The 10468-nt window shown below is 40.9% G+C and overlaps 1 protein-coding gene across 1 annotated transcript in view; it reads right to left on the reverse strand.

Moving 5' to 3' along the window:
• The window catches only part of frmd6 (FERM domain containing 6), a gene marked incomplete in the record, with an annotated part of 30255 nt that overhangs the window by 17547 nt on the left and 2240 nt on the right, over positions 1 to 10468 (reverse strand). The window contains 2 exon segments of the mRNA XM_014033982.1: positions 2154 to 2244; positions 8252 to 8565. Of these exon segments, the coding sequence (XP_013889436.1) occupies positions 2154 to 2244; positions 8252 to 8350 (190 nt within the window).

Consider the following 10468-nt stretch of genomic DNA (forward strand, 5'->3'; position numbering starts at 1 on the left):
CACCGAAATGGGCGAGACAGAAGCAAAGGTGTTTTTAAAGAGACAGAGGCCAATTTCAAGGCATTTCGAAGAGGAAGTGATGAGAAGATAAGTTTATTTTCTATTTAAACATAAAACAACATTTTAATTACAACTAAAGGTGACATAGATACTTTATTATGGTATAGTATTTAAATATATGCCTGAGAAAAACATAATATTGGCCCTTTAAGCAAGTGACACCAAAGGTTACCTTCCCGACATGAAAGGTTACAAAAACGTTCAACATGTAATAAAATATAAGAAAAATGTGTACTCTACTAAAATGTGTACTACAAAAATGTTAACATGGCTATACACAGAGGTATATAATGTATGAGGACAACTGATTAAGTAGATGCAAACACTGCAGACTGAGTCACTCAATAAGTCAGGTCATGAATTGTATTATTGATAATATGATAAATAAATATATGCAGCTAACTTTTTCAAGTAGGGGTCTCTGCAGAAAGTGTTGTCCTGTGGGCGGAGACGGCTCAAATCGTCATTGGCCGAGGTCTTAATGTGGGCGGAGACGTTCCTGCTCGTGATTGGCGGAGGTGTTGATGTGGGCGGAGACGTCCCTGCTCATGATTGGCCGAGGTCTTAATGTGGGCGAAGACGTCCCTGCTCGTGATTGGCCGAGGTCTTAATGTGGGCGGAGATGGCCCAAGAGATGTCGATTGATGGTGGGGTATGGAGGGGTTTGGTCGAGTCGGGCGGGAAGTAATGTTTTTTTAGATTAATTTTAGTCATAACTTGAGAAAGGAAAGTGCTAACTGTATGAAATTTGAACGTCATACATGTGAAAGGATGTGTAACAATATGGCTTGGTTAAAACATCCCTAACCAGCCTGTAAAAAAATACTGATTTTTAGCGATCTTTTCACAGGCTGGTTAGGGATGTTTTAACCAAGCCATATAGTTACACATCCTTTCACATGTATGACGTTCAAATTTCGTGCAGCTAGCACTTTCCTTTCTCAAGTTGTGACCACAATTAATCTTAAAAAATGTGTTGCTTCCTGCCCGACTCGACCAAGCTACTCCCCGCTGCCTCCAGCCTCCTCAAACCCCACCGTCAATSCGACCAATCACGTCTCGGGCCATCTCCACCCACATCYAAACCTCCTCCAATCACGAGTAGGGCCGTCTCCGCCCACATTAAGACCTCTGCCAATCATGAGTAGGGCCATCTCCGCCCACATTAAGACCTCTGCCAATCACGAGCAGGGACGTCTCCGCCCACAAGGCAAAACCTACTGCAGAGACCCCTTAGTCAACTTTTTTAAACATCTCCACTGTTTCCCCTAGAGTATTGGCCTTGGAAAGGCGGGGGTGGGGGCTTTTGAACACAGAACGATAATCAACAGCAGAGCATTAGAGCATTATTTATTTCAGATATTTGGAATATCAGTGCTGTAAAGCCAATTTTATGTTAAAATGCCTGCCCTACATGTGAGCTTCCCCATGTTGCTGAAAATAATCTGCTGTGCTCCCAGAGAGCAGAAGATAATTGTTAAATTAGCAAGATAGACTTATGAGCAAGTGAATGTCCACATCTTATTTTCATCTCCGCGGTTAACAAGAAATAAATGTTTTTTAAAAGACACAAGTTTTCCTCCTACAACTCGGGTGTGGACAAAACTATGTTAATATATATATATATATAATATAATGTCAATTAAAAAAAGAATTCTAGTTTGAAATAAATGAATTGAGAAAGTTATGAAAAAATGCATAAAATGGGTCCAACTTGATCCTTAAAAAAACAATTACTATGAACCATACTTTAGACTTTCTAATAACACTCAGATTACTTTTTATTTATTTATTTATTTATTTTTTTTGCAAAACACACAAACTAATGTATTGCTCACTTTACTGAGCACAGATTCAGATTGTTAAGATCAGGGGTGGGCAATCCTGGTCCTTGAGGGCAGCAGTCCTGCATGTTTTACAGGTGTGTTGGAGAGGTGAAACATGTAAAACATGCAGGGCTGCGGCCCTCAAGGACCAGGATTGCCCACCCCTGATTTAGATGATGCAAKAGCATTCTGAGGACACAAATAAAGTTGCACAAAAAACAAATGCATTTTGATGAGTGTAGCACACAAGAGGAAGAAAAGTCTTACTCTGAATGACGCTGAGTCCAAAAAGGTGACAGTCTTTCAGCCTGAGGAGGTCACACACCTGGACCAAAAGTTCCTGGCACAAAGTCTTCACCTGGGGTGGAGATTGTGAATTATTTTTTAAAGAGCATCAACATTGATACACATATACAACCAAACATAATCACACAAATGTTCCTGGACTACTTCTGGCTTTAGGATCTTTATGTTGCAAGTAATTGTCTAATCAATATGAAATGCTGTACAGATTGTAATTTCCATCTATCCATTAGGGGTGTAGGAAAATATCGATACACCGATATACAGTATATCGATATTTCATTTCCCGATACTGTATCGATWTTCTAAAGCCCTGTATCGATTTTTACTTAAGGTTTAAAACGTCAACTTTCCAACGGTTCATTTTTATGTTGTAGTTCAGCCTCTGACCACTAGTTGGCAGCAGTCAGACAGACATTTGGCTCTTCTACTCCTAAGGAGCCAGAGGCTGTGTCCAAAACGACAGGCCGGGTTCTCCGGAGGACCCAGACTCCCCGGTCGCGGCGGGCCGGGTCCTTGGTAGACCGGGAAGAGCGGAAAAAAAGAGACTGTGAATTTGGACGGTCTAGCCTCCCCTCCTTACCCCGGCGTACGTCATGTCACCTAGCAACTGTGACGACGCTAAACAAGCAAACTTAAATCAAAATTAGAAAAATATCAATATATTAGCATTATTAATATCACAAAACTATAAAATTAACTTAAAGGTAACATTTGAAGAACTAATTGACCTGCTGTAGGTGCATGTTTATTTCGCGTTTTTTATGACAAAAAAATAATATTTAAAAACATGTCCATACAAATGATAAAAGTATTAGAATTACAACCGCTGAATTATTTTAATTTTTAAATCACCACATTTTTATTTAAAACGTATTCTTTTCTCTCGCTTCGTCCGCCATTACTAGCATAAAAAAATCTCCGGTCAGGCCGCAATGCATTATGGGATACGCTGGGCCGGGAAGGATCCATCAGACCTGTCCTTCGATTCGGGCCAAAGGAAGGACGTATTTGTCGGCTGCATCGAAGGAGTCTTCGGTTTTGGACGTCCTTCGTCGCGGCGCTGTGACGTATGCGGCCAACAAATTCGGCCTTCGGAGGACCTGTCCTGCCGTTTTGGACACAGCCAGAGAGTAAGGGTAGCATTAGCATGGTGAGTAAACATTAGCTTCTTGCACTGATAGCTGAATCTGAGCAGAAAATATCAACACCCTTCTAAGCTGAGGTAAGGTTAATAATAATAATAATGATGCATTAGTTTTATATAGCGCTTTTCGAGACCCTCAAAGACGCTTTACAATTTTTCATGCATCATTCATTCACACTCACATTCACACACTGATGGCAGTAAGCTATATTGTAGCCACAGCTGCCCTGGGGCAGACTGACAGAGGCGAGGCTACCATGCTGCGCCACCGGCCCCTCTGACCACCATCAGTAGGCAAGGTGGGTGAAGTGTCTTGCCCAAGGACACAACGGCATGTAGGCATGGCGGGGAGTCAAACCTGTGACTTGCGGGTCCCAAAGCCAGCTGCTCTACCACTGCACCACAGCCGCCCCAACAGTTACTTATTAGTCAGAATGTCTGTATTTTAAGACAAATTGAAGTGTTTCATCTGGAGAGCTCTTTTTCCGACTGTAGTCAGCRGTCACGTTACGTAAGGCAGGCAGGCATGCGTCTAACGCCTTGAGCTTAGAGGGTGTTGTGTGAAATTCAGTTCCCCTGTGAAAATCTGTCCCCGTGTCTGGAGGGCACACTGCAGCCAGAGAGGAGGATCCGACCATTTTCACAGCATTTTTGAGTAAAAGGACTCATAATCTTGTCAAGGTAACTTTCAGTTTTATCATCAGCTGCTGTTAAAAAAAAACTCTAAAATGAAAAAATAAATAAAACCTGGCCTTTTTTAAATCACAGAATGAGTCCTTATCAGTCCTTTTCCAACTTTTCTCATGTTGTCTTTAGCCTCACTATTTATCAGTCTGCCACCAAACACTGTCTTCCAACACATTGTGTGTATTTATAATTTTTTATTGCTGATACAAGAACCAAATATTTCAGTTGCTTAAAATAACCTGTTCCCCCTCTGTAACATGGGAACAAAATAATTTAKCTCCAAGTCTTTAACTGTGTTAATTACTCTCATCATAAACATCAAATCTTGAAGAATTGGGAAAATTTGCTCTTTACTGGCCCAAGTTACCTGAATTGAACTAAATATTATTTAGCCTTGTAAGCTACAGTTTGCACTGTTTCAAAGAAAACTAATTTTCTCACCGCATCTTTGATTAATTTTGTGCAGCTGTAGACCAGGTCTCTGTCCAATCAGAGCCAGTTATTTTGTAGTTGCTGGTTTTAATCAGTTTTCAGTTCAGTTAATTCAATCTAAGTCTATGGAACCGTCACAAAATGTCACCAAAATCACTCTGTCCCTCTAAAATCGTTCAGAAAATCGAATCGTACCATTCGCTGAATATTGTGATATACATATATCGTATCGTGAGCAGAATATCGAATATTGTATCATATCATGAGATTAATGTATCGCTACAGCCCTACAATCAGATAGTAGGAACAAGTGGAAGATAAAGGATGGATAATATCCATCCTTTATCTTCCACTTGTTCCAAGTTGGTTCTTGGGAGCAGCAGCTTTAGCAAGGAGGCCCAGACCTCTCTCTCCAAAGCCAAATATTCCAGCCCGGGGGGATTCAAAGGCATTACGGGGCCAGCCAATAGACACAGTCTGTGCAGTGTCCATGGTCTTCCTCAGGGTCTCCTCCCAGTTGGACATGCCTGAAGCACCTCCCTGGGGAGGCGTCCAGGAGGCTTCCTGATGCCTGAACCACCTCAACTGGCTCTTCTCGATGTGGAGGAGCCTCGGCTCTACTCTGAGTCCCTCCAGGATAACTGAACTTCTCACCCTATCTCTAAGGGAGAGTCCAGCTACCCTGTAGAGAAAGAACTCATTTCGTCCACCTCTATCCATGATCTCAGAGGGTGGGAATGTAGACCAACCAGTAAACACAGAGCTTTGCCTTACAGACTGATACAGAGTACATAATACTGCAGAAGCTGCACCAATCTGTCTGTCAATAATCGTGTTTCCATCCAGTTGTAGAGTGAATTTTTATCGACCTTTTCAAAATTCGCAAAAAATTAAATAAATAAAAATTCAAATCTAGACTGTTTCCATCTAGTTTCCCTCTCGACAGTTTGATGCAAATAAACGAGGCTACGCAACGCGATTACGTCAGACGAGGCTACGCAATGCAGGATTACGTCAGACGAGGCTACGCAACGCGTGATTACGTCAGACYAGGCTACGCAACGKGTGATTACGTCAGACGAGGCTACGCAACGCGTGATTACGTCAGACTTTGGCGACAAGCTTTGTGGTAGTAAACAGGAAGTGAAAATTGCTAACAAGCAGAAGCTAATCATCTCGGGACAATGGAGCAATTTGTTCATGATTGACTTGCTATTGGGCAAGTTGCAATTATTCTATCTATTCAGCTAGTACAGGCTATGTTTAACGCTGCCAGGAGACGTAGGGAAATAAACGCAATGTTAAACTATGCAGCAGAAAGGCACGTGCAACTACGCCGGGACGAGGCAGGAAAGAGGAAACAGCTGAACGTCACGTGAGGTAAATATGCGCTACGTCAGAATTTATTCAGCAAACGTGTTTCCAWCTCCCGTTTTGCTCATTAACTACTTTGCGAATCATCCAAAAACCACCTCAAGCGAGTGTAAAAACTTTTTAGCGAATTGAGAATTCTTTTTCGAATTTTGCTGTTTCCATCCGACTTTTTTTGCKTTTTTAATGCAACACTTTTATATGCGCATCAAAAAGCCTTGATGGAAACACAGTTTGTCTCAGGCTTCATTCTTCCCTCACTCGTGAACAAAACCCCAAGATACTTGAACTCCTTCCCTTGAGGCAGAACCTCATCTCCAACCCAAAGAGAGCAATCCACCCTTTGTTGACAAAGGACCATGGACTCAGATTTTAAGGTGCTGACCCTCATCCCAGCCGCCTCACACTCAGCTGCGAACCACTCCAGTGAGAGCGGGAGATCACGACATGATGACGCCAACAGAACCACATCATCTGCAAACAGCAGAGATGGAATCCTGAGGACACTGAAGAGGACTCCCTCTGTCCCCTGGCTGTATTGAGACATTTTGTAAATGTTATGTGCAGGAGTCCAACTCCTACCTGGAAGAGGTTCAACTTACAGCCGGCAATGTGAACCAAACTCCTGCACCGCTTGTATAAGGACTGAATGGCCCCTAACAATAGACCCACAATCCCACTGACTCCACAATGTACCTCGAGGAACATGGTTGAACGCCTTCTCCAAGTTAATGAAAACTCCCATGTCCCCTGGAGGACCCTAGTGAGGGTAAAGAGCTGGTCCATTGTTTCACGGCCAAGACGGAAGTCGCATTTCTTCTCCTGAATCTGAGGTTCGACCATCAATGGTCAAATTTCAGATAGTAGTTTAACAAGCTTATTCACTTGATTATAGGGCTGCCATAAACAATTATTTTTATAGTTGACCAATCACAGATAATTTTTTTCAATTAGTCGACTAATCGGATCATACGTTAACTGAATATAAAACATACAGCTTATCACGTCAGAATGCAGCAGCTATTATATAAACATAGTTAGATTTTAGCTATATGCTAACTAAATGGTAAATGGTAAATGGACTCTACTTATATAGCACCTTTCTATCCATCCAGGACACTAAAATAATTGCTGTGGAAGGTAAGTTCTGCTCTGCAGATATTACACAGGTTTCTCTTTCATTTTCTTAAAATGATCCCACACTTTGAGCTCTGTTGTCAGGTAGCCATGATACCAGAGCCTGTCTTATAATGTCTTGTGACGTCCACGGCCTACCCCAGTTACCACTACTGTGCATGTGTGTCAAGGACAGAAAGGCAGATGTGGCAGTGGAAGGTGTCCAAGCAGTTTGGAGAGAAAAACAAAGAAAAGAACAAAAAACGATTAATCGATTATTAAATTAGTCATCGACTATTTTAATAATCAATTAGTTGTCGACTAATCGAGGCAGCCCTACTTGAGTAGTAAAATAATCAACATGTTTTCCATTGGCCCTGTTTAAACTTTCTGACAGATTTTCAAACATATTTTTCTAAATATAATGCTAAAAATACTAGTATCCGAACTACTCATACATTCAGCATCATATTAAGTTAACTCATCAAACAAACAACTTTTGGCAAACCATGACAACAGACAGAGGTGAGATGTAAATATGCAAGATATTTACAGATAGACTGAATAATTATTTCCCAAAAGTTGTCAAACTTTAAAAATTAAATCTTGCACAATATGCTACCATTCATAACACATTTTATAGGGACGACTCTCAGCTACTGGCGCACCAAATTTTAGGCCTGTGGAATAATATAAGAGTTATATCAATTTTTTATGTTTTTACAGTCTGTTCTCTGTGGCAGTTAGGGCTGCCACGATTAATCGATTAATCGACGACTAATTGATTATTAAAATAATCGATGACTAATTTAATAATCGATTAATCGTTTTCTTTTTTGTTGTTCTTTACTTTGTTTTTCTCTCCAAACTGTTTTGACACCTTCCACTGCCACATCTGCCTTTCTGTCCTTGACACACATGCAAAGTAGTGGTAACTGGGAAACCTGTGTAATATCTGCAGAGCAGAACTTACCTTCCACAGCTATTATTTTTAGTTAGCATATAGCTAAAATCTAACCATGGTTATATAATAGCAGCTGTATTCTGGCGTGATAAGCTGTATGTTTTATATTCAATTAACATATGATCCGATTAGTCGACTAATCGAAAAAATAATCGGTGATTAATCGATTATAAAAATAATCGTTTGTGGCAGCCCTAGTGGCAGTCATCTTAAATTAGGTTGATTCTAAAAAGTTTATTAATAGTAGTAAATTTACATCCACTTAGTTCACTCCTGCAAACTATTATCTTACAATGTAGCGCAGTTGAAAATGAAGCATATATGTGGGCATTAATAAATACTCACACTGACAATGATATTGAGGGTGTCATCATTGGGCAAAAAAACACAAACACAGCGGCGGTCCTGCATGGTTTTGTTGTTGTGAAAGTTCAGTTTGTTCATCTTCGTGTGGCCGGAACGCCACAGGCCTGGTTTGGCCTGACGTCGAGGATTCTGGGCCCAGCGACGACCCACCTCCACCACCTCAGGCACCGACACCACCGTCCAGTCTTTGTGGTCCTGCTTCAGCTGCAGCCCAGTACCGACACCACTGGGGGCTCAGCAGGCCGAGCGGCACTAAGAAGAGAGGGCATGGAGGCCCGAGCTGCAGGCAAGCACTGTGAAGACACAGGACATAGACTTAATATACAAACAGATATGCTTTGCTGCCCAAGGAGACTCTTTTACATTTTCATACATGTAAAGAATTAAAAACACCAAATATTTATCCAACCTATTTGACAAGATGGAAGCAATAAGACTGAAAAGATACAAACAGCGGTAGGCAGCGCTAATCCAAAAATTAGCTCCGCAATTTCTAAAGCGCTTATTTAAATATTTAGGTCCACAACTTCAAAACCACTTATGCCATAGAAAAACTAGTGGAAGCTAATTTTAAAACACAAATTCAAGTTGAYACTTACTAGCTGGCAATAATTCATGTACAATATGTAAAACACTGCCAACTAGTGGTGTATGAACTCTTTTACAGATTAATCCTACAACCACTGAATGCTGAGGATGTGATTTCCTGAAACAGACCTTTAGCTCCTGGTGTAAAAATTTAAACGTTGTTGANCCCCCAAGCAAAAAATAAATAAATAAAAACATTTTAAACTGCAAGCAGTGATAAAGGGCCCTCGCACACCAGGGCAATTCAAATTGTGCGTACATCTAGTTGAAGCAGTTGTCTGTCTTGAGATTTTTGTCAAACACTGAAAGGTATGTTTGGACTGCCACTGGGTGGCACTGTGGTGAATTAGCATATGGCCATGTTCAGGACTTGATGCCCGTGTGTCATGTACATTTGTTATAAAGTTGGAACAATTTACAGTGACGTTTAGTGGTGGAAATTAATAATTTTCCCCACCAGCCACAGTGGCTGGTAGAAATATTTTTGTATCAGCCACTCAAACTTTTTACCAGCCCCTATTCTTTTGTTTCTGTAACACAGTGGCATTTAGACAAYTCATGGTCCTGGTAGCCTAATTATATTGTTTGTGCCTACAATCAGATAAWGGCACTCAAAATTTATTAGTGTCTTAGMGTTTTCAAGCCAGCCTGTTTGACCAAAATTAAAATGATGGGATTTTTGAGGTCTCTGCTTCTCTTTGTTATTTCTTACTACTAAAATACTTGCTTTTTGCTAARGTACTGTATGTAKGTGGARTACCAATTATTTTTAGGTAGGCTACTTGACTGGAAAAAAGGATTTTAGCCTTAATAATATTTTCAAGATGAGAAAAAAAAACTAAATTACCTTGCAGGTGTGTGGGAAATTTATCTCCATCATTTAATAAAATCAGTCGTTGTCTTTCATCTCTTGTAGTTTTGGTTYTATACTAGAATGAATATGGGTTTTTTTCTGTTCTGAGTGAGATTTCAATAATGGGTGGAAATCTATGTAGATCAGTGGTTCTCAGTTCCGCTCCTCGTGACCCACTATCCTGCATGTTTTAGTGCTTCAGCATGTCTTTAAGTTCTGCAGAAGCCTGCCAATCACTCGTTCATTTAAATCAGGTGTGCCAAAGCAGGAAAAAACTACAACATGCAGGGTAGTGGGTCACAAGGACTGGAAGTGAGAACTAGATGATCCATTGTCTGGGTGGGATCATTTCTATTTTTACCATGGAAAAAGTTTATGTCACAAGGTTCATTTTGTTACCTAGTTTGCCTGGGTTTCTGTTTTTTTTTCTGCATTGAAAAATAGCCTGCAGAGAAAAGTTTAGGGAGAAAAAGGGGCAGGTTTGTTTTTCCGCTGTCGGCTAATCTTCAGACGTTTCCTAGCCTGGTTTAAACCAGACCCTGTCCTTCACTTTGCTTCGTACAAGGGTCTGGACTTGATGCATAGAGAATCGATTTCTTGCAGGAGGCGTGGCCTCTGCTGAAGTTTAAAATGATTGGATCAGTTGGCTGCGACTTATGTTGCTGTGACGTATGTCGCTGTGACGGAGGCTAAGCTAAGAAGCTAACCGGAAATCGTTTGTGCTGTAAACAACCCTACTGAGAGGAGAAATATAC

Source organism: Austrofundulus limnaeus, unplaced genomic scaffold (assembly GCF_001266775.1).
Source record: "Austrofundulus limnaeus strain Quisiro unplaced genomic scaffold, Austrofundulus_limnaeus-1.0 Scaffold1921, whole genome shotgun sequence".
Taxonomy (NCBI): Eukaryota; Metazoa; Chordata; class Actinopteri; order Cyprinodontiformes; family Rivulidae; genus Austrofundulus; species Austrofundulus limnaeus.